Source organism: Platalea leucorodia (assembly GCF_965183815.1).
Source record: "Platalea leucorodia genome assembly, chromosome: 5".
Taxonomy (NCBI): Eukaryota; Metazoa; Chordata; class Aves; order Pelecaniformes; family Threskiornithidae; genus Platalea; species Platalea leucorodia.
This window is the reverse complement of record NC_138827.1, coordinates 44,575,987-44,602,511: the sequence shown is the minus strand read 5'-3', so window position 1 is coordinate 44,602,511 and position 26,525 is coordinate 44,575,987. Positions and strand designations below refer to the sequence as shown.

Here is a 26,525-nt window from a genome sequence, read left to right as displayed (position 1 = left end):
TGCTTACTGATATATTGCTCTTGTAATTTTTTTTTCCTTTTTGAACAACAGAAGAATATCTTTGTGTTTTACCCAAAATAAATGTCTAATACAGCTGTTTTTACTTTTAAAGTGCCAGTAGTTCCTATACTGTGTAAAGCTTCATTCTTGCAGCCCTAGAGTAAAATTCCCAGTGAATAAATCTGCAAGAACATGGCATTGGTAGCAATCCTTCTAAGTGCAATTGTAGGAGTTAAGGAGAGCGTTTGGCACATAAACAACAAAGTCCTGTGAATTTTCAGTCACTGCTTCTCTTAACATAGCAGAACTAAAAGCTATATTGGCAAAACCCAATTACGAATATTGGATTTATAGGGGAAAGAAATAGCTCTCTGAAACAGAACCACACCTAAACTTCTTGATGACCTCTCAAGTCAGTTAAGAACAGGTTTTTTTATGTACGTGGGAAGAGTATGTTCTGTTGATGGCAAAAGTCAGTATCACGTGATTCACATCAGTACTACTGTTACTGAAATTTCTTTTTAATTGAGAACTATATAAACAGTTTCAAAATGCTGTCTTGCATTCACTTTAAAGATACATGCATTAAAGCATGCCTCATTTTTCTTGATTGTTTTCTTAAATATTTGTACTAGAATCCTACATACTACTGATATTATTGGATAAATGAAAATAGAGCTAAATAGAAGAACTTTCAGGATATTAATAGAACAACAACTGGGAAGCATCTGTCGTTGTCTTGAATTGTCATTCCTGTGTTTGTCTTTGTCATTATTTATGTTATTTAGCAGACCATAGATACTTCACGTCACTAAAAATAAATTTTTTCAAATGTTAGTTGGCAGATTTTGGCCTATATAGTTTTATATGTAGGGCTTGGTTTTGCAAGGTCTTGAGTTCAGATCCAGAGAAGCATTTAAGCACACTCTTGTTTTGGGACTGGCTAGAAGGTAATCATCTGACTAAGTACAAGCCAGAACTATTGGCACCTTGTGGGACTGATTCTATTGCCATGTTCATATACATACATCAACTCAATCTACTGGAATTTGTCTTAGATGTTATTTGTACATATCACGCTAAAGAATTTAGCTAGAATCTCACTGTGTTTAACTAGCAGAAACTGGAAAGTGTTGGGAGGCTTTTCCCCCAGAAGCCTTAGTGATAGATTTGAATCTTAATGGAAATTGTTGTCTCCATTAGCATCACTGAGGAAATTTTTTTCTCACAAGCTGTCTTGTCACCGACTGCTTAATACAGATTTTCATAAGTCTTGTAATGACATCTGCATTTTAAAATCCATATTAAGAAAAAAACCTGCAAAACACAATCTGTATTAAAATCTGTAAGTTTTATTCAAGAGGCATTTTAGAGTAATTTACAGCTCACCTTCATTACAGATCATCTTGAGTGCCATTACGTGGCACGTGCGGGACAACCGGGGGTCAGGCTCAGCCAGCATGGGTTTATGAAAGGGAGGTCCTGCTTTGCTAACCTGGTCTCCTTCTGTGACAAGGTGACCCACTTAGTGGATGAGGGGAAGGCTGTGGATGTTGTCTACTTGGACTTTAGTAAGGCCTTTGACACTGTCTCCCACAGCATTCTCCTGGAGAGGCTGGCTGCTCATGAGTGGTGTTCCCCAGGGCTCAGTGTTGGGGCCAGTCCTATTCAATATCTTCATTGATGATCTGGATGAGGGGATTGAGTGCACCCTCAGTAAGTTTGCAGGTGACACCAAGTTGGGTGGGAGTGCTGATCTGCTGGAGGGTAGGAAGGCCCTACAGAGGGACCTGGACAGGCTGGATCGTTGGGCTGAGGCCAACTCTATGAGATTCAACAAGGCTCAGTGCTGGGTCCTGCACTTGGGTCACAACAACCCCATGTAACGCTGCAGGCTGCGGGAGGAGTGGCTGGGGAGCTGCCTGGCAGAAAAGGTCCTGGGGGTGTTGGTTGACAGCTGCCTGAACATGAGCCAGCAGTGTGCTCAGGTGGCCAAGAGGGCCAATGGCATCCTGGCTTGTATCAGGAATAGTGTGGCCAGCAGGACCGGGGAGGTGATTGTTGCCCTGTACTCGGCACTGGTGAGGCCGCACCTTGAGTCCTGTGTTCAGTTTTGGGCCCCTCACTACAAGAAGGACATCGAGGTGCTGGAGCGTGTCCAAAGAAGGGCAAGGAGGCTGGTGAAGGGTCTAGAGCACAAGTCTTACGAGGAGCGGCTGAAGGAGCTGGGGATGTTTAGCCTGGAGGAGGCTGAGGGGAGACCTTATTGCTCTCTGCAACTACCTGAAAGGAGGTTGTAGCGAGGTGGGGGTCGGTGTCTTCTCCCTAGTAATGAGTGATAGGACGAGAGGGAACGGCCTCAAGTTGCGCCAGGGGAAGTTTAGGTTGGATATTAGGAAAAACTTCTTCCCTGAAAGGGTAGTCAGGCATTGGAAGAGGCTGCCCAGGGAAGTGGTTGAGTCCCCATCCCTGGAGGTCTTTAAAAGATGGGTAGCTGTGGTGCTTAGGGACATGGTTTAGTAGTGGAGTTGGCAGTGCTGGATGAATGGTTGGACTCGATGATCTTAAGGGTGCTTTCCAACCTTAATGGTTCTATGATTCTATAAGACTAATATTAGAATGGATTTTTAAGTTGACCGTTGCTCAGTTTAGAAATTCAAGTGCTTGTAATGGATAAGTATGTGTGGTTTAAGTATAATTTTTTCATTCTTTACAGTACATCAAATAAACCCCACAAGTTACTAAGCAATGCTTAAGCTGTAGCTTAAATGTGATCAAATGTGTTTTGATGGACATTAAAATTCTGCTAAGAATTGCTATACAATCATGCAAACATTGTAGTAAGTTCTGTAGCAATTCAAGACCATATACGCGTATGAATCTCCCTGTTATGCAGTCTGGAAAACAGGAGAAGTATGGTGTGTTTTTTTTTTTTTTCTTTATGAAACAGCAAATACTTTTCTGAGAGGCAAACTGAGCAATCACAGAGACAATAAGATGGCTGGGATAAGCATTTCTGAATTCCGTGAATTTGCTCTCTGCCTCTTCACTGCCTTCAAAACCTAAGCCTTCTTCAAAGAGGATGTGTAATACAGGGGCGTTGATACTGTCACAAGTTATTTTACTCTCCTCAGTAAACACCTGGCTGCATATAAAGAGAAGGATGGTCTTATGCTGATATTCATGCATCCCCTAGTGCATGACTACTTTTCTTTGCTCAGTCAAGGTGTAAGACTAGAAGAGCCATGCTGCTTGCCTAGCTGTGCTTGGCTAACAACACTTGCAGAATGAAATAAGAAAAAGAAGAGGGGCTTGGACAGGGGAGAGAGGAGAAAACCTAGTGTTTTAAATGGAAATTTCAGACTCCTTAACCAGAGCACTTCTAGTTGTTTCAGCTGTAGTAGTGCAGCTTTGAAGTAGTGAGATTCTTATTATAGATGTGAATATTTCTCTCCTCTTCTGAGTTTGGTTTGAGTAAATTGGTACCTGCTTAACCTGAGGGTAGGCTTTCAGGGGTGCCACATTGTCTACCATAAGATACAATGTAATTCTAGTTTTACAGGTTTGCATTGCAATTACCCGCCATCCTCAGGCAATCATGTTTCTCAAGTATGCCAAAAGAATACAGATGTTTCCTGGACTGATTCTTTCCTTTTTCAAAACCAGCTTTTCTTTGATGCAGATTAAACCCATATCAAGTAACAGCTGTTACAGATGTACTTTCTAATGCTTCAGTAGCTAGTGGTCCTGCTGTAAACAGCCCAAAGGCATTAAGTATATTGTAAATATACTTATGATATAAAATTGAAACATTGGGGAGGCAGCACTGTAAAAGTGCCTTTTGAAAGTGCCTTTTTTTCCTTTTTGTTTGTAATTTGGTTTGTAATTTTTTGTCTGTCTCCTTCCTCTCTTCACCACACTTTGCAGGACACAAAATGAAAATGGGTGAAGGATGTGATAATTTATAAATTTTAGCTATCCTGGAGTTCTGTGCATGTCCAATGAAGTTAATGAGCTTTGCATAGCTAAGTAGCCAGCAACAGTCTGGAAATTTAGAGCAAGTATGTCAAATGGCTTCAGAAAGTCTTCCTCCTTAAAACAGGTACAAGAGTTGTGAATCAGCTTCTAGTCTTGCCGAGACCGTCATTGAAAGAAATAGACTGAAGGGCTTTATTGGCCCTTGTATATATGAATATGTATTGCACACATACACACACATACATGTAATACGTATTTTAATATATAATATAATAATTTAGAAATATAACATAATAGTATATACATAATATACATTTTAAAGTTCTGTCCAGTCCTTTGCTTCTGCTTTTATAATGACCATAAGCCATTATAGGGCAATGTTCAAGGGAAATGCTTACTCATCAAACAAAAAGAAATTAGCAAGCAGGAAACATAAAGTAGAAAGAAATAATTAGTAGAAGTGAAGTATGGCGGCATAAGAATTTTGCTGTTGCTAATGAGTTGATGGATATATCTTAAATTTTGAAATGATCATCTGACAACAGGTCATGGTTTTGTGTATGAATGACACCAAGCCTTGATGAATTTAGCTAGGATTTCTAAAGTAAACAAAATAACCTAGTCTCCTAAGGACATTATCAAATTACTCATATGAGCTCATTATTGACAGAGCATTTTATAGTGAGCTGTTTCCTTCAGCAATGTGTAATTTTATTTAACTAACAAAGCCATCTGCAGTTATCTCATGTGAAGCTTCTCTTCGGAAGACAAAGCCTTTCTTGGGTTGTCTCAGTGCTTGTTACATTCATGGTATTGCTCAAAATGCAAAGGCAAAGTTTTGTACTCGTCACAGTACTTGGGGATATTTTGTGTGATGAGAGAGTCTGTCTATGTGACTTCTCTACTGCTGCTTTCGCGTTGGTCTTAGTGTACTGTCCATAGAACCCATACTTCACTTGTAGCCTCTCCTAGCCCAATGAAGTGACGCGCCTGTGTCCCACAGCTGCACAGAGCAGCATCTTCCAACAAGTGGTGACATCTAAGGAAATTCTAAGATTGTTGCTTGGGCAGAGAGTATTTCTTAATACTGTACCTCTCATATTAGCAATGTGACACCCATCTACAAGAGGGGCTGGAAGGAGGATCTGGGGAACTACAGGCCTGTCAGCCTGACCTCGGTGCCGGGGAAGGTTATGGAGCAGATCATCCTGAGTGCCATCACGTGGCATGTACAGGCTGGGGGAAGAGTGGCTGGAGAGCTGCCTGGTGGAAAAGGACCTGGGGGTGCTGGTCGACAGCTGGCTGAACATGAGCCAGCAGTGTGCCCAGGTGGGCAAGAAGGCCGATGGCATCCTGGCTTGTATCAGGAACAGCATGGCCAGCAGGACCAGGGAGTGTGCCCCTGTACTCGGCACTGGAGGCCGCACCTCGAGTCCTGTGTTCAGTTTTGGGCCCCTCACTACAAGAAGGACATCGAGGTGCTGGAGCGTGTCCAGAGGAGGGCAACGAAGTTGGTGGAGGGTCTGGAGCACAAGTCTTATGAGGAGCGGCTGAAGGAGCTGGGGTTGTTTAGCCTGGAGGAGGCTGAGCGGAGACCTTATTGCTCTCTCCAACTACCTGAAAGGAGGTTGTAGGGAGGTGGGGGTTGGTCTCTTCTCCCTGGTAACAAGTGATAGGACGAGAGCAAATGGCCTCAAGTTGTGCCAGGGGAAGTTTAGGTTGGATATTGGGAAAAGTTTCTTCCCTGAAAGGGTAGTCAGGTATTGGAAGAGGCTGCCCAGGGAAGTGGTAGAGTCTCCATCCCTGCAGGTGTTTAGAAGATGGGTAGGTGTGGTGCTTAGGGACATGGTTTAGTGGTGGAGTTGGCAGTGCTGGATTAACAGTTGGACTTGATGATCTTAAAGGCCTTTTCCAACCTAAACCATTCTATGACTCTGTGATTCTGTATAAGTCTGCGCACTGATGTAGTTTCTCACCACTTCATTTCAGTGAATGCTCAGTGTCCTCCAGATGATTCATTTTTTGCTGCAAGTGCCATTGATTTGTTACCCACAGAATACTTAAAGTGCACATATATGTTACAATACGGCCTATGGCTTGCAGTTCAGTTTCCTTATTCTGAATGTGTATACATTATAATGTCTGCGTTGTGATAATGATTTGACCAGTACAGACCACAGCTAGTCTCATGATCTTTGCTTCTGTGCTGGGTTTTTAAGCTGCGATTCGTATCACTGTGTACTGCTAGCAGTATGTAAGCAAAGTAATGTAATGCTGGCTCTACATCATATTGTCCCATGGACTGGTCTTTCTGTTTACGCTACAGTTTCTTCAGTGACTATAATGTGGCTTTATTTTTTTATTTTTATTTGAAGTCATAGAACAGCTCAGTTTGGTATAATTCAGTGCATCTTGATTCATTTAAATGTCTGCAAATCAAAGCTAGCTTTCATTCTAGATTTTGGCGTGTGCAAATAGATTTCTGGAAAAACAGTAGGAAATAATCTTGTAAGTATTCAGACTGTATTTCTGACTTGCAGGAGAAAGCACTATAAACATTATGAAACACTATCGAACATTTGAAATGATGTCCCTTTTTGCACTTTCAGAAGGTAACACAGTGGTCTCCCTGAGCTCATCAAATTTTGATCCTTGGCTCTTTTCTAGTTGTTGTGGACATACGTTGTATGATGTGTCATCTTGTTCAGACTCTTTCACTTTATATAAATATTTCTTGTGAATAGCAATGGTGTGTGGGCACATACAACATCAACGTTCAGCTGTGCTCCTTCAAATGTTTTTTCTCATTCATATATTTTATTCAGTGACTGTGATATCACTGGCTATTCAGATAAGATTAGTATTGTAAATAAGTGTCACAGATTGGAGACTGTGTCAGAGCTCTGCTTGTAAGTTAAGTCTGTACTTCAGTGCGATTCATGTTTCAGGAGTAAATAGAATATATGGATGCAAAGGGTAACCTGGATTCAAGCAGATAGTGGGAAAGAGGGCAAGGAAGCTTTGCTGAACACTGGTTTAGATCTGTAAGATTGTCACTTGTTTGCACATAATTCTTTTTTTAATATCATCGCTATTCAGCATATTATAGCTTAAATACCGCTTAACTGCTTTTCTCTCTCCTCTGCCTCCTTTGCACTTCTCTGTATAGTTGATAAAGATGGCAGTTACTGGGGTCACTATCTGTGTGTGATAAATTGCATAATGATCTCCCTAGGAAAATGATGCACTCATTTATTGTGCTTAGAGTATCGCAATCAAAGAATGTTTTCATTTTTTCATAAACTCTTGTAAATTCTTGCTTTTACATTCAGCTCTGCCCTGTTTGAAATCACTGAATTCTGTTTTGTGTGGTGGTACTAGGGTACAATTACACATTTAGTGTTACAGAAAGAAAATGAACTAAAACCCCAAAGAAATTCCATGTCTGTTTCTGAAGCATTTTTTCCCCTTTTAATTTTTTTTTATGTTGCAGGTATGCCATAAAAGATAAATGTAATGTTCAATATTACAATGCTTGTAAAGTAGTCATTCTTACTCTCATTGCCAAATGCTGATAGTATGTTTACAGTCAGTACATTAAATTTCATGGAGGTTAGGCATTTATGTGCTTTTAAATATCTGTTAAATGAAAACATTTGTTTGCCAAAAATACACATTTTGATGCCTTCATTTTATGTATCTGGGTTTAGAAATTTTAGCTATGTGCTCTGTTCTGATCTGAAAAACACGGTCAGCATGGTCACAGCCAAATGTTTACTAGGACTAGAAAGTTGTTTTTATTTTGCTCTTCTGTCTGGCTGAGGAGGCATTCTTCAGGAGGGCTTGGTGGTGAATTGTGAGCTGCTGAGATGTGGCTCTGTGACAATCAAGTCACTTTTGGCTCTTAGAAGCCCAGAGTAAATTGGTGGTCCTGCAACTTTGGGGCAGCAGTTTTGTATAAAAGGCTTAGTTTAGGCCATGCTGAATGCATTTCTACAGCTGGCCTCCCAGTTGTGTGCGTGCGTCTACAACATGTGGTGAATATGTCCTAGACAGAGAGTTAATATTTGATTCTGTTAGTATTCTCCTGCCCACCTGATTTCCAATGATTTGCATCACTTATGGAAACCCTCAACTATAGAACTTCGTATCTGAATTGGCTGATGGATTATTAGCCAGAAGTTCCCGCTGGAGTTAGCATGATTTCTCAGGTGCTGCGACTACTGCTGCGTGGTGGTGTAGTCATTTTGGGGATCTGTCATGTTGCAGTGTGGCAGCTCTCGCTATGGTGATGTGAACTGAAGAGGAACTAACTTGAAAGGAGAGAATTAACGTTAATAAAGATATCAGACACTGGCAGACATTGACAGAACTGGGAATCCAACCCAGGCTCTGAGCCCCCTTCTTGCATCTCATCTCTCAGAGCTTTCAGGTGTATCAGCTATAATTATTAATTATATAAATTAAAAAAAAAAAAAAAACAACCAACCAAAAAAACCACAGCAAAACCCACACAACTGTTGAGTAACACTTTATTAGAACAACATTTTATTTTAAAGACTTTTCAATATACTCTGATTGTCCTAAATCCCTGTGCATGTATTATTATTTAATATTAATCCCCATTATGTCTCAAAAATGGAAAATTTTGGTTTTCTTTTTTTCTAGGGCAGAAATCTAACAACAGGAGAGCTTGGATTCTTCCCAAGTGATGCAGTAAAGCCTAGCCCATGTGTAAGTACAATTGTTTAATGCTGTTTGTCATCTTACAGAAAAACTGCCTAGTTCATACCATCGCTTTATTAATCTTAACTTACAAAAATCATATTGTTTCTAGTTCCTTTGTGTTTTCATGGTATGTTCAATATTGCTTAAAATACAGCATTCTAATACTTTTGGTTATCAGTTGTAAGTAGGACGTGTCAAGAAAACATGTTTGAGAAGCAGATTTAACTTTTGGGAATATTAATAAATTGAACTGTCTAAAGAGTTTCCAGAGTATAGAACAAACACATTTTATGTGAAAGTGCGCTTTCTTCCTTCCCCAGCAGTAACGTGGGAATGCTGTGATTCTAATCTATTCCTCAGTCACTTTGGGTTAGAAAGAGGGATTACGCCATACGTAGTGAGTTTAAAAATGCGTAAAACTAATATAAAACTTTGAATTCAGACTGCTCGATAAATTTTCTCCTCTCTGTAGGTCCTTACCTGCCTTTATTTTACACAAGGATGTTCTCAATCTAGAGAAGTTCAGGATAACAATAAGAAAAATTATTTTATAATATGTACTCAAGAGTTTTGTATACAGACGTGATGATGCATTAATACACTGTATGCTTGCTTCCTTCATTCTCTGACCTCTATAACACTGTGCATCAGATTACTATATGTCCCTTTGTTGAGATTAATTGATGTAAACCCATAAAACCAGGGATGAATCATATTCTTTACTTTGCTTTAAGACAGCTTGAACTTCTTTTAACTTGATTCATAGCAGTTTGACTCATTAATAGAATTGCTTTCGTTACAGCGATCAAGATATGCTACTTAAATGGTGTATAAGTAGGTGGAATCAGCTGTTAGTGGCTGCATTTTAATATGCCTTTGAGGCTTACATTGTGTCTTAGTTTCTAAAACAAATATTCATGTGATCCTAAAGAATATAAATACATTAGGATATCTTGAGACATCTTTAGTACCCTATATTTTCAGAATTTTGTTTGACGTGCAGAATATTTGTAGGTACAAGGTATCACAGAATGGTTGGGGTTGGAAGGGACCTCTGGAGAGCATCTAGTCCAGCCCCCTTGCTAAAGAACGTTCACCTAGAGCAGGGCGCGCAGGATCGTGTCTGGGCGGGTTTTGAGTATCTTCAGAGAAGGAGACTCTGCAGCCTCTCTGGGCAGCCTGTTCCAGTGCTCCGCACCCTCAAAGTAAAGACCTTTTTCCTCATATTCAGATGGAACGTCCTGTGTTTCAGTTTGTGCCCGTTGCGCCTTATCCTGTCGCTGGGCACCACTGAGAGTCTGGCCCCATCCTCCTGACACCCGCCCTTGAGATATTTTAAGCATTGATAAGATCCCCTCTCAGTCTCCTCTTCTTCAGGCTAAACAGACCCAGCTCTCTCAGCCTCTCTTCATAAGAGAGATGCTCCAGTCCCCTAATCATCTTTTTAGCCCTCCGTAGGAATCTCCTGTAGTTCCTTGTCTTTCGTGATCTGGGGAGCCCGGAACTGGAAACAGTACTCCAGATGTGGCCTCACCAGAGCAGAGTCGAGGGGGAGGATAACCTCCCTCGACCTGCTGGCCACACTCTTCTTAATGTGTGTTAGATTGGCTGAGAGAACAGATCTGGAATAAAGTTGAAAATGTTATGTGAACTTAGCCTTCTTCCCTCCGCCCCTTGCTTGTTGTAGAAGTTGTGGATTTCCCATGCCATGGTGCCAACTCTCCTGGACACAGGCAGTACCTGCTACCTATTGGTGTTAGGTTCTTGGAGCCACCCAGTCAATCGTTGTATAGTATCATTGACAGCAACTGTAGCAACATTTTAGGAACCACCGCTGTACTTTAAAGCAGAGGAAGCGGGATATCCAAAGTTAGGAAAAACGCTACTGGGGTGTTGTGAAGATTACTTTCTAGTGATAAAGCTTTCTGCTAAATTTAGAAATATACTATTTAGAGGAGTATTGAAAATAATACAGTTTTACAGAATGAATAAATATTATTCGTGAAATGTTACCAACCGGTGTCATGATCAGAACAAAAAGATAAATTGATATTTTACCACTGTTAGCTTGGAAGGATGAAATATAAACATCTTATTATGATAAATGATGCAGTTAAAGATACTGAAACATCAATCAGGTTTTAAACATGCTATAACTTCTACTGTTATTATTAAGTCTAACAGTCTTTACAACCAGCTGATATAAAAATGCCCAGAAACAGCATAAAATACATACATCAAAAGACTTTAGGCATGAATATTGAATGAAAAACTGCTGAGCTCCGGAATATCTATTTTCCAGACATTTCACAGATGTACCTATAAACAATTTTTTCCCCTTTGCAATAAGTAGTATATGCCAGCAGACATTTTCTGCACCATATGAGTAATATCTGGTTCTTCCTAGCTTCCAGTTTTCTCGTTTCTATAGAGGCATTGAATACATAGCACAGTATGAGCCAAGAGCTTCTGGAATAACATTTGGTTTTACTGTATTTCATGATGATGAACAACACTCGTTAAGTGTATATATATGTATCTATATCTTTGTCCATTCAAAATTAATGAAAAGGACTACTCATCTACTGTTTAACTGCTCTGAAGAATGGACTTAAGCCTATCTTTGAATTTTTATATCCTTTCCAACAGAGTAGGCCTACTTGACAAATTAAGAATGTTGTTTTTTTTTTTTTTTTTTAAAACTATTCTTTATTCTCCTGCTGCTAATAGAATGCATGTTGTTTAATTAGTCCTGTGGGGGATAATACAAATCATTAAAGGTGCAATTCTTCTGTAGATGAAATGTATTATTAAAATATCTCGCAGCATGTAAAGACTCTGTAAGTGCCTGGTTGGCCTTGAAATGTTTCATTTGGTCAGTTCAATAAAACATTTCTTGTGGGAATTCTTTGTCAGCATATTCATGATCTGTTAACTTTTTTCCAAGTCTCACCATTAGAAGCAGAGGTGCCCGTGTAACACCATCAGTAGCTGTAGGGCTGTGAAGTGCCGCTGCTGCTGCCGGTGCTAGTACCTGGCTGTGTTACGCCCCCTACACTTCAACGGACTTTGTGTACCACCAGCCCTACAAATGCTACCATTTGAAAACCCTTTGTCTACACGATTTGGGAGTAATGCATGTTTCCTTTTTCTCTCCCAAGAACTAGACTAACTTAATGACTGTTTTAACACCTGGACAGATTTACTGTTGTGCAAGCTGAGCATGTGACCCTGGTTTTATTACAGAGAACTTGAATGTGTTCCACACTACTGTCTGCTTTGTTATTTAGGAAAAAAGTAAGTTTTGGGCTGTCCTGTAAAATTTGGAATTTTATCATAAAAATCTTGGATTGAGAGGCATGAGAGTAAGTGATTATGTATTTAGTTTGAGTGACCATTGTGTCAAAGGCAGTAGGCAGAGCTTTGTGAACTCTGCAAATTTTGGTTCATGGAAATGAATCTTAACAGTGCAGGGACAGAAGTTACATCTTAAGCAGATTTAAAGTTAGCCAAAACCCTATCCTGTCACAAAAACCTGAGCAGTTTTGTTTACTTCTGTGGGGAAAGAAAAATTAGGAGAGATACTAATTTCATTCCTAATCTAAGTTTCTTGAAAACTTACTCAATAAAAAAAATGTTCTGAAGTTATCTAAGAAAATACTTAGCTAGTGTTTTAAGTGAAGCATTTGGAGTAAATGCATTATATAACTCTAGCATCAAGGCTTCTTAGCATGAAGATGAGAGCCTTCAAATGGTGAAATTGTAACAATTCTTACTTGTTTCAATAATTTAGTAATTTTGCATTCCAGTAACTGTGCTTTTTTGAGGAGGCTGCAAGATAATATGTTACCAACACAAGTGGTTGTAAATATCATATTCCTCTGTACATTCCCTCAACTCATACTGTCTGCTGTCATCTAGTTCACAATATCTTGGTTCAAAAATCACTTCATAGCTTCCTATTCTGCTTTTTTCCATTCACAACCTGCCTGTTACTACCTCAGCAATACTGCCAGAATATACCACAGCATTTTGGACAGGTTAACAAAAAATTTTGCATTACTTGACTATTGCAACTTTAACTGCAAAATACTGTGATTAAATATTCAGGGAGGTGTGGTGGTTTTTTTTTGGGGGGGGGGGGGGGGTGTTTGGGTGGGTTTTTTGTGGTTTTTGTGGTGTTTTGTTTTTTTTGTGTGTGGTTTTTTTTTTGTTTGTTTGTTTTGTTTTTTCTTTCTTTTTTTTTTCTGTTTTGTTTTCTGGGGGCTTTTTTTGTCCCACCACTGGAGTTTATTTCAAGGTCAGGTCTAGAGACTTGATAGAGATCTCGGTTGATACCTGAGTTCAAGTTAGTGGGAGTTGTAATTGATTTCAATTTTGATTAATTTAAGTTTGTAGGCCTGTATAATAATATCTTCCTGAGTTGATCTGTGTTTGGAAGTCTCTGTTGAAGATATTCCATATATCATAAATAAAAAAATATGAGAAGAATGTTGCTGTAATTTTGTCCCTATTATTTTCGAGAAAATAATAAAACATTCTTTGGTTTTACTGGAAGAAAAAAAAGAAATAATTTGCTTATCTAAGAATCTATGGCATTAGGTTATAAGTCTGCAAGATGTATGCTAAGCTTCCACTAAAATCAGTTTTTCAACACTTTGCAAGTTTCACACGTTGTTTTAGAAGAGTGGGGTAATACCAAAGTATCATACACAAGTTGGAGATGCTCAAGATGAAATGTTGATTTTCATGAGGACTGCTATACTGTGCATCTTGTGCATGTCTAAACATTATCTATGCATATGTTTATGTATACATATAACATCCATTTTGCAAACTGATGGTAGTTTGGTCAATTTTTTAAATTTAATTTGAGAATCATATTCCATGCTTATTAAAATACAGTACAAGAGTTAACCAAGTCAAATACAAAGGTATGAATGATGTCATAGGATACAATCTATGGATTATCCTCAGCTCTCTCAGATTATATACTATATTTCCTAGTAGACAGTCTTTCTAAGGCCATGCATGAGGTGGATTTTATAGATGTTACTGTAAATTTGTTGTACATTTTAATGATACTTCTCAACGATATGTAGCATTGGGCTATTTCATGTATGAAATTTGAATGTAGGCACTGTCAGAAAAACTTCTAACAGTTTAATTAAGTAAAAAAATCTGTCACAGGAACAAAGAGTTAAAATATTCTGTACTACTTTCAGAATGGTATGGAATATTTGTCCTTTATTATAACTTCCTTCAGAAGAAAACAGACTTGCAGACTAATTAGGTCGTCTGTTTCTTTTGACTTGTTTCATCTGGATATTGACAATTAGATCAATGCTATCTAATTTGTGTTGATTAGAAAAAAAAAATCTTGATCCTCATTCTCTTGTATTGTTTCATGTCCTAGGTTCCTAAACCAGTAGACTACTCTTCACAACTGTGGTGAGTCCCTGTCTAGTCTTACAAGAATCTCTTTGAAAGAAGCAGTCATAGAAAACCAGCTGTGTTTATTACAATTTAACTTATATTGGTTTAACCTTTCTAGGGTTCTGAAGAAGGCATTGTGTAATGGTTTGGGAAAACAACACCATGCATTGCCTAAAAGCATTTCTGATGTAATAAAGTGCTTAATGATTTTGACATTTTGTTTACAAGTCTGTAGCTGTGCAGCCTTAGTCCCAGAGGTCTGGAATAGAATAATAAGAGATGAGTATAATATGAAGTGTGCGAGTAGATCTTACACGATAAGTGAATAAAGAGAAGGAATGATGTTAAAGACATCTTGTCTTGTGAATAATTCTACATTTCCTTTCTTTAAAAAAAAAAAAAAAAAAAAAGACTGTAGAGATATAAAAGGACAATGTATCAAAACTACAACCACTGCTGGTCTGGGGCTTAGGTAGCGTGTGAACTATTTACTGGAATTTAGCTTGCTTCTAGAAAAGACATGGTGATTCTGAGAGAACAGAATAAGCATCACTTGTGTTCTTTCACTGGTTTTATGCTTTGTCATTTAGGTGTGAGTTGTGATTTCCTCTAGTTTGCCAAAAGTGAAATCGGAATCAGAGCTAAACAAATACTGATTTTTCATAAGAAGCCAAATAGAATGTTTAATATTTAAAATTAGTATTTTAAATGAGCTTTAACATTTGCTCTATTTATAATTTTGTTAGAAGAAAGCATATCATTGGGGTCAGTCTTTATCTTCTAAGGATTTGTAATACTTTACTGAAAAATGACCTTAGGCTGAAACTTGCTGTAAAAAGTCATGTATTTTGTGATAAACTTCAAAGTGCATGTCCCTGATGTGTTTCATAAAATAACTATTTTTTTATTTAAAGCTCCCTTCTAATTGGTAGCAATATATTAGTATGAAATTTTGCATAGTAGTCATCTGTGACGTTGACTATCTTTAGACTACTTTCTAAAATGGTAAAATAAGCATCATTTACCTGGAAGCTAGGTCACTTTCCCCATTTAACAGTTTAACCTCTAGTTTTGCAAATAAATGTCTGCTGACAGCCTCTCATGAAGTTCCACCCAAACCAGCAAGGCAGAGCAGGGGCACAAATCTGCTTATGCAGTCAGGTCACAGAATTGGTGACTTATTTGTCTGCTCTTTCAAATTTGGACATATTAGGCTGAATTTTTTTCTTTGCTTGTGGATTTACACTTTAGCCTTTAGAGGTTATGAATAATTATGAAACAAAATAAAATAGCGTGTTTGTATAAATACCAAATTTTTGTATAGGTCTTTTTTTTGACCTAATACACTATTGGTGGCTGCTTCTCTGCTCTGTTGAGATAAATCCCACTAGAACTCGGGGAGGTTCAAAGGTTCTGGACTATTGTTTTATTGTTTCACTTGCAACATGTTGCAAAAAACATTTGGTTTTATGAGCTATTCAAGCCAGTAGTCATTCAGCTAATCCTCAGGCTTGAGTACTTTCCTTAATAGGCATTGTATTCAACATGTGCACAAGTACTTTTCTAATTAAGAATGCCGTGCCCCCTGCCCCCCCGCTGTGGAGTTTTTTCACGCTTTATTCTTCATTCAAAGATCTGGAAGTGGTATTCAGTTGCAACTGATGTATTTTTAGGTCCCCATCATATGCAGAATATTGGGACTCTGCATTGCATATTTGATAGATCTTTTTTGTAGCTTTGCAAAAATCATAGGCAATTTTAATTGTTCTCTGTTACAGGTTTGCAGGAGCAATGGAAAGACTGCAAGCAGAGAGTGAACTTATTAACAGAGTAAATAGCACTTACCTGGTGCGGCACAGGACCAAAGAGTCAGGAGAATATGCAATTAGTATTAAGTAAGTGGAATAAGATCTCCTACAGAAAGTTTCCTTGTTCTCATTTATGTTTAGGTAATGTTTGAAATAATTAAGGAAAAAAATTTTCCTTTAATATAAACTTTTATATAAATTTTTCAATTTATATAATCATACACAGCCTTTCAGAGAGTCAATATAGGAAAACTGAAGTTGCTGACAAAAATACCTAGGACTTAGAATAGGAAGGCAGCAATGGTTTTATAATGCTGGTGTAGCAAATGCGTCTACAAAAATTATGGTCTAGTATATTGGGTAAGAGTAAGCAAGTGTTCGGAGTGTAATGTGATCTGCTTCTCTGAAGTGAATGTTTCATTGACTTCAGTGGGAACTTGTCAAAGCCCTTGGCATCTCAGACATTTCAGTAAAATGTGGGTTCATAAAGTCTGTGGATGCAAGTTATTGTGAGGGTCTTGTTTGCTTTCATGTTGTTTATCAACATGGATACAAAAGTAAGAAATATATGGGAATTCCCAATTAAAATGAACAGTTGTGACTTCTGAATACAGATTACCTCTTCAGCTGTACTTTAATAAATATATTTGGTTAATTAGACATCAACTTTGTTTTGGCACAGATATACATTTTGTCTTAAGAATTTATTCATGTGGTGGTATTGGGGCATGCCCTCAGGTAATTATTGATTGTGTCTGGTTAAAAACACATTTATATTTATAAGTTATTCATTGCCCACAGGTACAATAATGAAGTGAAACACATCAAGATTTTAACAAGAGATGGCTTTTTCCACATTGCAGAAAATAGAAAATTTAAAAATTTAATGGTAAGCATTGATTAGGTTTTTAACAATGTGCGATTTTCTAGGTAGCTGTTGCTGTTAGTGAGAGCTGCTTCGGTTTGTGAAATTACAGAAGGCTGTGAGAATGAGACATTTGAATTGTTTCCATACCTGCTAATAGGATAATTTTTTATATTTGTGGTTTATTCTCTAAGCGATGGTAGTATGTGCTTAAAACTACGTATTTATATTTAGGACTGGACTGTATCCCTTGCAGTGATGGGGAAGAGAGGAGGAATTTGAATCCCATGCATCAGCCCACTATGAAGTTAGGCTGAATCTTGAAAGGAGAATTTGATGTCTTTGAAAATCTTTCTCTATATAGTAATGATCCCTAAAAGCAGTAGCACATGTACACTTGCACTGCTGAACATAATGATGCCTGTTGATGTGTAAGTTCAGAGGGAGAAGGATATAAGTGCAGCTCTGTCAGAGAGCCCAGAAGAACTTGGGAGAGGCTGGTCTTCCTGGTCCTGGTGCACCACGCAAAGAAGTGCAGCTAGAGAATGGGCTTGTCTAAACTGCTGATAGCTCAGAAATCCTTGTTGGAACAATAGTCATCTGCAGTCAATATCAACTAGTCTAAATTAAAGCAACTGTGCGGCTACTTCGAACTTACACTCCATGGCAGCACAATGCTCACTGGCAAACTGTAGTAATAGCACACAAAATGTAGGCCCTCTTATTAACTTCCACTTCAACTATAGGCATAGTTCATCCCCAGAAATAGGAGTTTGGTGTTACAACTGCCCAGATCAGTGAATTTTCAATGTTATGTCAGAGTCATCTTGTACTGGGAAGAAATTCCTTTTTTTGAACGTTAATTTGAAAGAGTTTCTTGACAGCTCATTTTGCTCAGACAAGACTCGTAAATACAAGGTGTCTGAATAAATTACCTTAGTGCATTTGTAAAATTTTACTGCTTAAGCATTTTCTGATGTATTGGTAAAGGAAGCTTGCTCAATATATTATATTTACTGCAATCAATTGGATTAAGACTTACGCTGCAGCCTTCCTGCATGCATATCCAAATACTCTAAAATGATAAATAAAAATGAAGGACAATACAAAACAAGAGTAGGGAGAGAAGCTTTAAAACCAGGAAGCCTTAGAAATTATTTTAATTTAACTGCTGATACTCTCTAAAGCAAGAGCATCCTACAAGTGGTAAAAAATCAAGCAGAAATCTATGCTTTGCCTGGCCCTAATTGAAATAAGTGCTCCTTAAAATGGGAAGAACGTAAATTTCCTGATGAAGAATGTACCAAGCTGTTTCTGCAGCCTAATGTCTTCATTTGACACTTAAAAACCAGTCAAGTGTTTAGTCTTAGGGCTGGGGACCCATTGGTGGCAACAGGAATCATGGCATTCCTCAAATGCATGAAGGTGGCTACTTAGTCTGCAGACATTACAAATGATTCACTGGAAACTGATGGGAACATATGAGTGCTCTCAGGATGTTGACAAAGCACGTGAGCTGGAGACGCATGCTGCCAGATATCTTCTTATGGCAATGATGCAGTTTAATGCACTGATGCAGGTTTCAAAATAGAGCTGAATGATCAGAGATATAAGTACAGGACACAAACTTGGATAAAAAAGAAACAAAAAGAATGTGCATTGCGTGAAAGAATTGAGAGGACAAAAGACATTCCTACTGTAAAGGCCTCATCACTACCAGTTTAGCCTTGCTGACATTCAATTAGGAAAAAGTCATTTCATAACTCAGTTTTAGGGTGTTATGAGGTCTGCCCTTGAGAGTTAAATAGACATGTGATAGTGTAAGTACTGTTTGCATATGCTGTGGAACAACTGCTTTGTTCTGGGTAGATGCAAGGGAAAAAGTAACAGTGCCTGGAAGAAGAGAGGAACAAAAGTAGTCTGAGTAGAACTGGGAGCAGAAGAGGTACAAAGCCAGCAGCCATGGAAACCTAAAGTAGTGATCTGCAGTGACACAGTGTTCTTTACTACCTTGGAGGTAACAAAAGTAGAACAGCTCTTGTACATAGTATTCATAGTACATTTAAAAAACTTTCACAAGAGTAATTAAAATGTGCTGAGTGTGTAAAGCAAGGCAAGGTGCAGTGGAAGGTCAGCTCTGCTGCTGATGTGAATCATGGTAATGTGACAGACTCCTGAGGAGCACTGTACACACCAGCAGGGGCTTCTTACCTTTTCTGTTTGTAAGCTTGTGACTTCTGCAATGAATGTTGTAGGCTGGTTGTTTGTCGACTGTTTTCATGGAAGAATGGTATTAAAAGCTAAGCTTTTAAAAGCAAGTGAATCTTTGTGACCCAAAATAAACTTTTTCTCAGTTTGGAACCGTTTTACTACTTACGCCAACAAATAAAATCTGTCCAGTTGAAATTCTTACTGTCTTGCCAAACAGCGTAATTCTTACAGACTTACGTGATGCAAAAAGGTAACAAAAGTTTCATGCTAATTATTTTTGCATTTATCCAGAAATCCTACTTTGAATGCTCCTTACCTACAAATCACCCTCTCTTTTGCCTTGGTAGTTTGTATGTCTGGGTACTCTGTGATGATATGTGACAGAAAATTTGGTGGCTGACATTGTAGCTTGCATGCTGTGCTGATATCAGACAACAAAGCCCAAACAGTTCTTATTCTCCTGGCCTTTCTGCTTACTTGGAGTGCCTGGCAGGTCTGTGATGATGAACTGTTAAAAGCAGTTGTAGATTGTTCCTTAGCTTTGGGCTCTGCCTTTGAAGCAGTTTCAGAGACATGAACAACAAGCAACAGTTCGCAGTCTGGGGAGTGAAGTGCTCCAGAGTCCAGTTCAGAAGATAATCTTCAGACTATTATCAAGAACTTATGGTTTATGCACTAGATCTTGGACTAAATAATTTGAGAGTCATTTTGTTTGGCTGGAATTCATGTATCACTGATGTAGGCTGTTGTAGGCTAATCATTTTGTTAATTTTTTGTTTTAAACCAGAAGGAAATGATTGAACACGGTACTATTTCCTTATTTTGACCTAAGCTTGGCTTGGTCAACTTTCATTTTGGAAATCTAAATGTAAGTAAGTGGAGTGGAATGACTGAGTTACTGGTAGGAGTGAAGGATTTACAGTAAATAGATTGCTTTGTGCTTGCATTTCTGAAGAGTGAAATCCCACAGTTGAAGTATCATTAATCAAATGAAGTCAGTTTGCTTTGAATTGTCTGGTGACTTTTAATCTTATTCTAGGCTCTGTGTACAAACTGCGTGATATTGACATTACTAGGGCTAATTCAAATGTAAGACAATGGCAGGGGTTGAAGATCGCAAAGGAATAACATGAGCTGTCAGTATTTTGATGGGTGTTGCCTTCTTTAGAATAGAAACTAAAGTAACTTATCTCCTTGGTTACATAATCTATTTGAGCCAGTTTTTTTATATTTTCATATATATGTGTGTGTGCGCGCATATATATAAAAATTGTGCGTATATATAAAAATTGTGCGTATATATATGTGTGCATATGTACACACACACAGAGACAAATTTCTGGATTGGGCCCAAGGAGAATCATAGAATCATAGAATTGTTAAGGTTGGCAAGGACCTCTGAGATCAGAAAAGGACCTCTGAGATGAATGTGAAACGCTGGATTTTTCAGTCAGTGTGCACTATCTGGAAAAAAAACCCCACAAACCACCAAACAAAAAAAGCCCCCACAAATTCTAATGGCAGAGCCTTGAAAGTTTTACATGGTCTGTTATCTGCTCATTAAGTTGCTGTTGGCTTACATGCTTATATGCAAGCCTTATGCTTTACTCTTGATCTGTGTACTTACTAATGCATTTGTGGATAAACATCACTTATCATTGCAAAAGAAATTTGGGAAAACAAAGACAGTTACCATTATATACTTAACAAGCAGCTGACCTTGCCTTCTGCCTGACTTCAGAAAAGCAAATACATGCTCAACCTGGCTCAAAGGAGCAATAAGTGTTGACTCGGACAATAAGGTTTTACTTAAAAAAAACCCAACAAAACCCAAAAAACAGTTAAGTGGCCGTGTAAAAGCAGTCAATATTTAGGATACTTGATTTTTTTAAAATAAACATGTGCTGTGGGATGTTGTATTATAAAATAAGGTTACTATAAAATAAGGTTAAAACTGTCATTGACTGTACACCAGAATGTTGAAATGGATGTGATTTCAGTTTCCAATGACATAGTATTTTTCCTTTCTGAAAGGAGCTCGTAGAATACTATAAGCACCACTCTCTCAAAGAAGGCTTCCGAAGTTTGGATACTACTCTTCAATTTCCATACAAAGAATCTGAAAACTCAGTGGGACAAAGGAGTAACAGAGCAGGTGGCAACTGTGAGTATTATAAATGTTTGTATATTATTTTCTGTCATATGAATATTAAAAGGACAAGGTACTTTGAACATCTTCATTTTCGATTTTTGACATATAACCAATTAATATGGTAATGCTTTTAGCTAGGATTTTTTTGAAGCTAAGCAGATTCAGATCTGCCAGGAGGTTTATAAACATGTCTAGCAAGTTTGTCTTGCTGCCAAACTTAAAATCTCCCTGATATTCAAAAATCTATTAGGCATGCTGGTGAGAGATTAAACTGCATCCTGCCTGTTTTTTTTCAGACATTTGCATACATGTAGATACAAGTGTTAATAATATCTGTGACAATTTCTAATCCTTAAAAAGGGATTTAAATAAATCAGTCTTGTAGTATAGCCGTATGAAGTAGCATCTCAGTAATACCACATAAATTTCTCAAAAACCCCATTAGATTTACAGTATCATAATTATTTTTATGCCTGCCTTTTAACCTCAAATGTTTATTAGAGGCCTCTAAGCTTCTGAAAGTTAATGAACTACTGTACAATGTAAATAGCAGTTTAAAAGTTTTGAAGTTTAGAAATAAACTGAGAAGATTTACAATGCATGTGGTATCCTTTATTTAACTTATTACAACTTAAGTGGAAGTTAGCAGTGGCTATATCTTTGTACTGCAACAGATAATAAGAGGAAGTTAAAAATTGATGGAGATTTTAACAATATGAAGACTGCTGTGGAAGGCCATAGAGTCCAGTCTAGTCTTTGTGATGATGAAGCTGGCTGTGTTACTTTCATTTGCTGTGTTTGTGAGCTTTTGTTTACTTGCTTGCCTCTGTTCCATAACATTTCTATAACTTTGGAGACTTTCTTCCTCTCCTAATTAAAGTGAAGATAATTTAGGACAGATGATTGTAAGAAACCAGTGTGTGACTCTGCATTTCATTTACTCTCTGTCTCTCTCTCCCAATTCCTCTTTATTCCTTCAATTTCTGTTTTCTTTCACTGCTTCCCAGGACTTCTGTCAGTTGTCTCCCTGCTATGGTGCATCTCAATACATCTCCGTTCTTGGTGAATTTATCTGTCCCATCCTTTCTTCTCCCTTTAGCTTGTGATCTCCCTTTGCTTCTTTCTTCCTCTTGTCATCTCTCATGCTTTCCTCATCCCTTACCTCCTCACAGCATTGAGGCTTTAATTGTTGAGAGGATATGCCCTGCTTAATTTACTTTGCATTTGTTTTGGTTATTATTGACTGTGAGCAGAACCAATTTGTTTTCTTTTCTTTCTCAGGCCAGTTAGAATGAATGTATCTACAGCGTTCCCCCAACTTATTAGTCTGCAAGAACATTAGTTCAATCATTTTGTGCTTTACAAGGATACAAGACTTGTGGTACATCCTCATTACCTTTGGTCCACATACAAAAGAAAACATTTCTTTTAACAAGATCTTTTATGCAGAACGTGGAAGAGAGAAAAATAAGTGTGGGATGCTCTCTTTTTGGTCAAGGGGATGAGAAAGTGCATATCTGCTACAGTAAATATCAGCTGTTTCATGTTACAGATTATGCTGGTGCGAGCTGCCAGGTTTTGTCTTAGGCCAAACTGATCAAAAAACCCTCACAATTCTCAGACTCCTCATATAAAATTTAATAGATTTCCACAATTCTGCTAGCCTACCTAGATTGACTCTGGATGACACTGTCATTTAATGGATGTGACAGTTTTCTTTTTGCATGTCCCCATGAGTGTGGGGTTTTTGTTTTGTTTTGGTTGGTTGGTTTTGGTTTTGTTTTTTTAAGCAAAATTTCCACGATTAACAGCCCATCTGTGAGTCGCACTGCTCAATTTTAAAGCTATCCTGTTAGTTTTTACCAAGTTGATGTTAGAATAGCTATATATCTAGGCTGTGTGAACCCTGCTGGGCTGAATTTGGAAAGAATTGGTAAACTTTAAAGTTCTGTTTAGTAGAGGAAGCAAATGAGTCGTGGGACAGTGGTTGAACATAGAGTTCACTTCACAGCCCTCAGTGAGAACGGCCACACAGCTGTTTTTTTGACCTCTTCCCACTTAATCTGAATGTAAGAAAAACAGTTGTTGAAAGGAAGCCAGACAGATCAGCTGAAGAGAGAGGCACTTTCCCTTTTTTTTTTTTTTTTTTTCAGTTGTGCAACTACTCAGTGTCACATTCACCATATTTTAATAAGCACAGAGCTGATGCTAGTGAATGCAATGGACTTGGGCAGTTTGAAGCTGATTTTAAGAAGGTTTTGGATTTCAACTCGGTATTTTGCACTATACTATTCACAGGACTGTATCTGGATTTTTTAATGAGTTCATCTTTTAAAAAGGCTTCAGCCTCTTGCTCAAAACAGCTGGTCTTTACCATATATAATTGACAGAATAAGCGGGAAAAGTATTTCTAAAAAACATGAGTTGAACCACTGTAGACTTTGACAGAGTTGTATAATTTTCTGCTGCCAAAGTCTTTGAGCTGCTGTGAAATTGAATGGCAATGCCAAATTAACTTCACTTTCTAGAACAATGTGAGAAAGGATTATATGCATTTTTTGTAATTGTCATGTTTTCATTTACCCGTTGAAGGAAAGAAAAATCAAGTGGCATTTCAGTTCACTTGTAATTTCTGATATCATAGAATCACAGAATACCAGGTTGGAAGGGACCTCGAGGATCATCTGGTCCAACCTTTCTAGCACAATCTAGACGAGATGGCCCAGCACCATGTCCAGCTGAGTCTTAAACGTGTTCAGCGTAGCAGAGTCAACGACTTCCCTGGGGAGATTATTCCAATGATTGACTGTTCTCGTTGTGAAAGATTTACCTCTCGTGTCCAATCGGAATCTCCCTGGGAGTAACTGGTACCTGTTACCCCTTGTCCTCACCATGGGACTCCTGATAAAAAGGGAGTCTCCATCTTCTTTGTAGCTCCCCCTTAAGTACTGGTACATGGTGATGAGACCACCTCTAAGCCTCCTTTTCTCAAGGCTGAACAAACCCAGCTCCCTCAGCCTGTCCTCACACGGCAGGCTTCCCAGACCCTTGATCATCTTGGTGGCCCTTCTCTGGACCCCTTCTAGGCTGTCCACATCTTTTTTGTGTAACGGGGACCAGAACTGTCCGCAGTATTCCAGGTGTGGCCTGACAAGCGCTGACTAGAGAGGGATGATGACTTCTTTATCTCTGCTGATGATGCTGTTTTTGATGCAACCCAGCATCCTATGTAAATAGTAAATAATCTTGTAACTTCTTAAATTTTCAGTGGATTTGATTCTCCCTTCAGCATCTACTGGATTTTTAGAACAAAAATCCTCATTTTATGGAGATAGTTAATTTGGCTTCCCACTTTAATTAGAACTTTGCTTTTTAGTCTCCTGGTCTTGCAGAAGTCACCCACTCTGTTCTGATATTTATTGTACACTTTTAATGTGGTTGTAAAAGCTGTCAGACATTCACTTTTCTCAATATAGAAATTCAAGTTAATTAGGCAGGTTTTTGGGGAAATGGTACATTCTTTCTTCTTAATTTTTCAGTCCTAGGCTTTTCTTAACATAGTATGATCAGAATTTGTTTTGCTAAACAGAAAAATACTAATTCTTACATTAGATTAGAGGGGTGATCGACCATTTAATGAAATAAAGGCAAAAATGGAAGAAAAGTTGACATTCTTCCACAGAATAGTTTTTGGCACTTTATTCCAATCTGCTGATGCCGAGCACAATCATACTGAGAAATCTGAATCTTTATGAAATTTAGATTTTAATGTAACCTAAATTATGAAGCCAAATACTGTTTGAGTGACTGTTTTTCATCACCTGTAGACTAGGAGTAGGTACATTAACTAGTTATATCATATCGTTCTACAACTTAACGCATTAACCGTGTAAAAGTATCTGTTAATAAAGTAAAATAAAACAAGCGTCACCCCAACCCTTAAGGAAACAAAAGAACCCAGCCTTTCTCCTTAAAAGCCAACACCAAAACCCTTATCAGTGACGTTTAAAAATAGACTAGTTATCTGTAGAAATCTAGTAGGATTTCCTTGCCCACGTAGGTTTAGTTATCCAGAATTTCACATGTAAAACCAAACCTCTAGTTACATCAGACAGAAAAAGTCTCAAAAAATTAAGATAATGTGTGGACAGGAAAGGACCAGCCACCCCCTATATAGCACCTAACCTGTCTTTATTCCTGCATGCTACTTTAGCACACTAACATTGTACTTCTCTAGAAATAAAGGCAGTTATTTCTCTGTAAGAATGGGCACACTACTTCAGTCAAGTTGCCCTTTCGGTTTGTGTAACACATTTCAGCACAGAGCTGTCACCTGGCGTTACTAGCTGCAGTATAAAGGAGTTCCTCAGGTAACCTCATGCATTCTCAGATAATCCCTTTAGTATTAGAGGCGGAGAAAGAATCATCATTGTGAAGGATCAGAAGGGAGTTTCTAGTGCTCAAGAGGCCCTGGAGTGTGTTTCATTTGTATTAGTTCGAGATACTAACGTAAACTGCTGTTGGTTTATGTTGCAGGGTTTTTTTAACAAATAACCCATAGCTTATGAAAATTAAAATACAGTATCCGCCCTGTGTATTTTATTTACGCTGGTGGTGTGATTGTCACAAATATATCTATACTCATCCAGGTAAGATGCACAAAACTGTGTCATTACCTCCACCATATATTCTTTCTTAATTCCTTGCATAAAATAGTTCTAGTTGTCATTTCTGCAAAGAACCATTTTGAAGCAAAATGATTTTGTTTCATGTGTAGTCACAAGAATAAATTCAGGGAAGCAGCTGTATGTGATGAATATAACCCTGCTACATTTTTAAGGAACACTCTTGGTCAGTAATTGTAGATAATATTAGGCATAATTTAGAGGCTACATGATCATTTATCCAGTTGAGTTTGGACTTCCCTTTCCAAATCATAGCTGGGAGCAAAGATCCCAACTTTATTAGATTTTGTACACTATAGATCTTCATTACCTCTTCAAAAGAGGGACAAAATGTGAGAACATGTCAACAAACTGTAGTTCCATTTGAAGTGATTTTAGTTCATTTAATCTAAATTAATTTTTAATTCATTTAATCTAATCTAATTAAAAATATGTTGACCCTAGGTTTGTTGGCAATAGAGTAAGTGCACCTCTAACCTTTCATCTGAGGAAGCTGTTATAGGGACTAGGTGCTGGTTCTGTCTAGGCCAATCTTATACTTTTTTTTGCTGGCTGAAGGGTTTTCTCTCAAGTCAGGGAAAACTGCAGAGGTCAGCAATACCTTTTGGGCCTTAGAGGATGTAGTTTAGCTGTGGAATTCCTATTAATGTTAATGATTATCA

At 38.0% G+C, this 26,525-nt stretch overlaps 1 protein-coding gene across 2 annotated transcripts in view; it reads left to right on the top strand.

Annotated features, from left to right (window-relative positions):
* VAV3 (vav guanine nucleotide exchange factor 3) overlaps nucleotides 1–26,525 on the top strand; it is a 180,291-nt gene that overhangs the window by 143,308 nt on the left and 10,458 nt on the right. For both annotated transcript variants that reach the window (XM_082311703.1, XM_082311702.1), the window contains exons 21-25: nucleotides 8,647–8,712; nucleotides 14,123–14,157; nucleotides 15,921–16,037; nucleotides 16,752–16,839; nucleotides 21,061–21,190. In XM_082311703.1, the coding sequence (XP_082167829.1) occupies nucleotides 8,647–8,712; nucleotides 14,123–14,157; nucleotides 15,921–16,037; nucleotides 16,752–16,839; nucleotides 21,061–21,190 (436 nt within the window). The remainder of the gene's footprint in view (nucleotides 1–8,646; nucleotides 8,713–14,122; nucleotides 14,158–15,920; nucleotides 16,038–16,751; nucleotides 16,840–21,060; nucleotides 21,191–26,525) is intronic.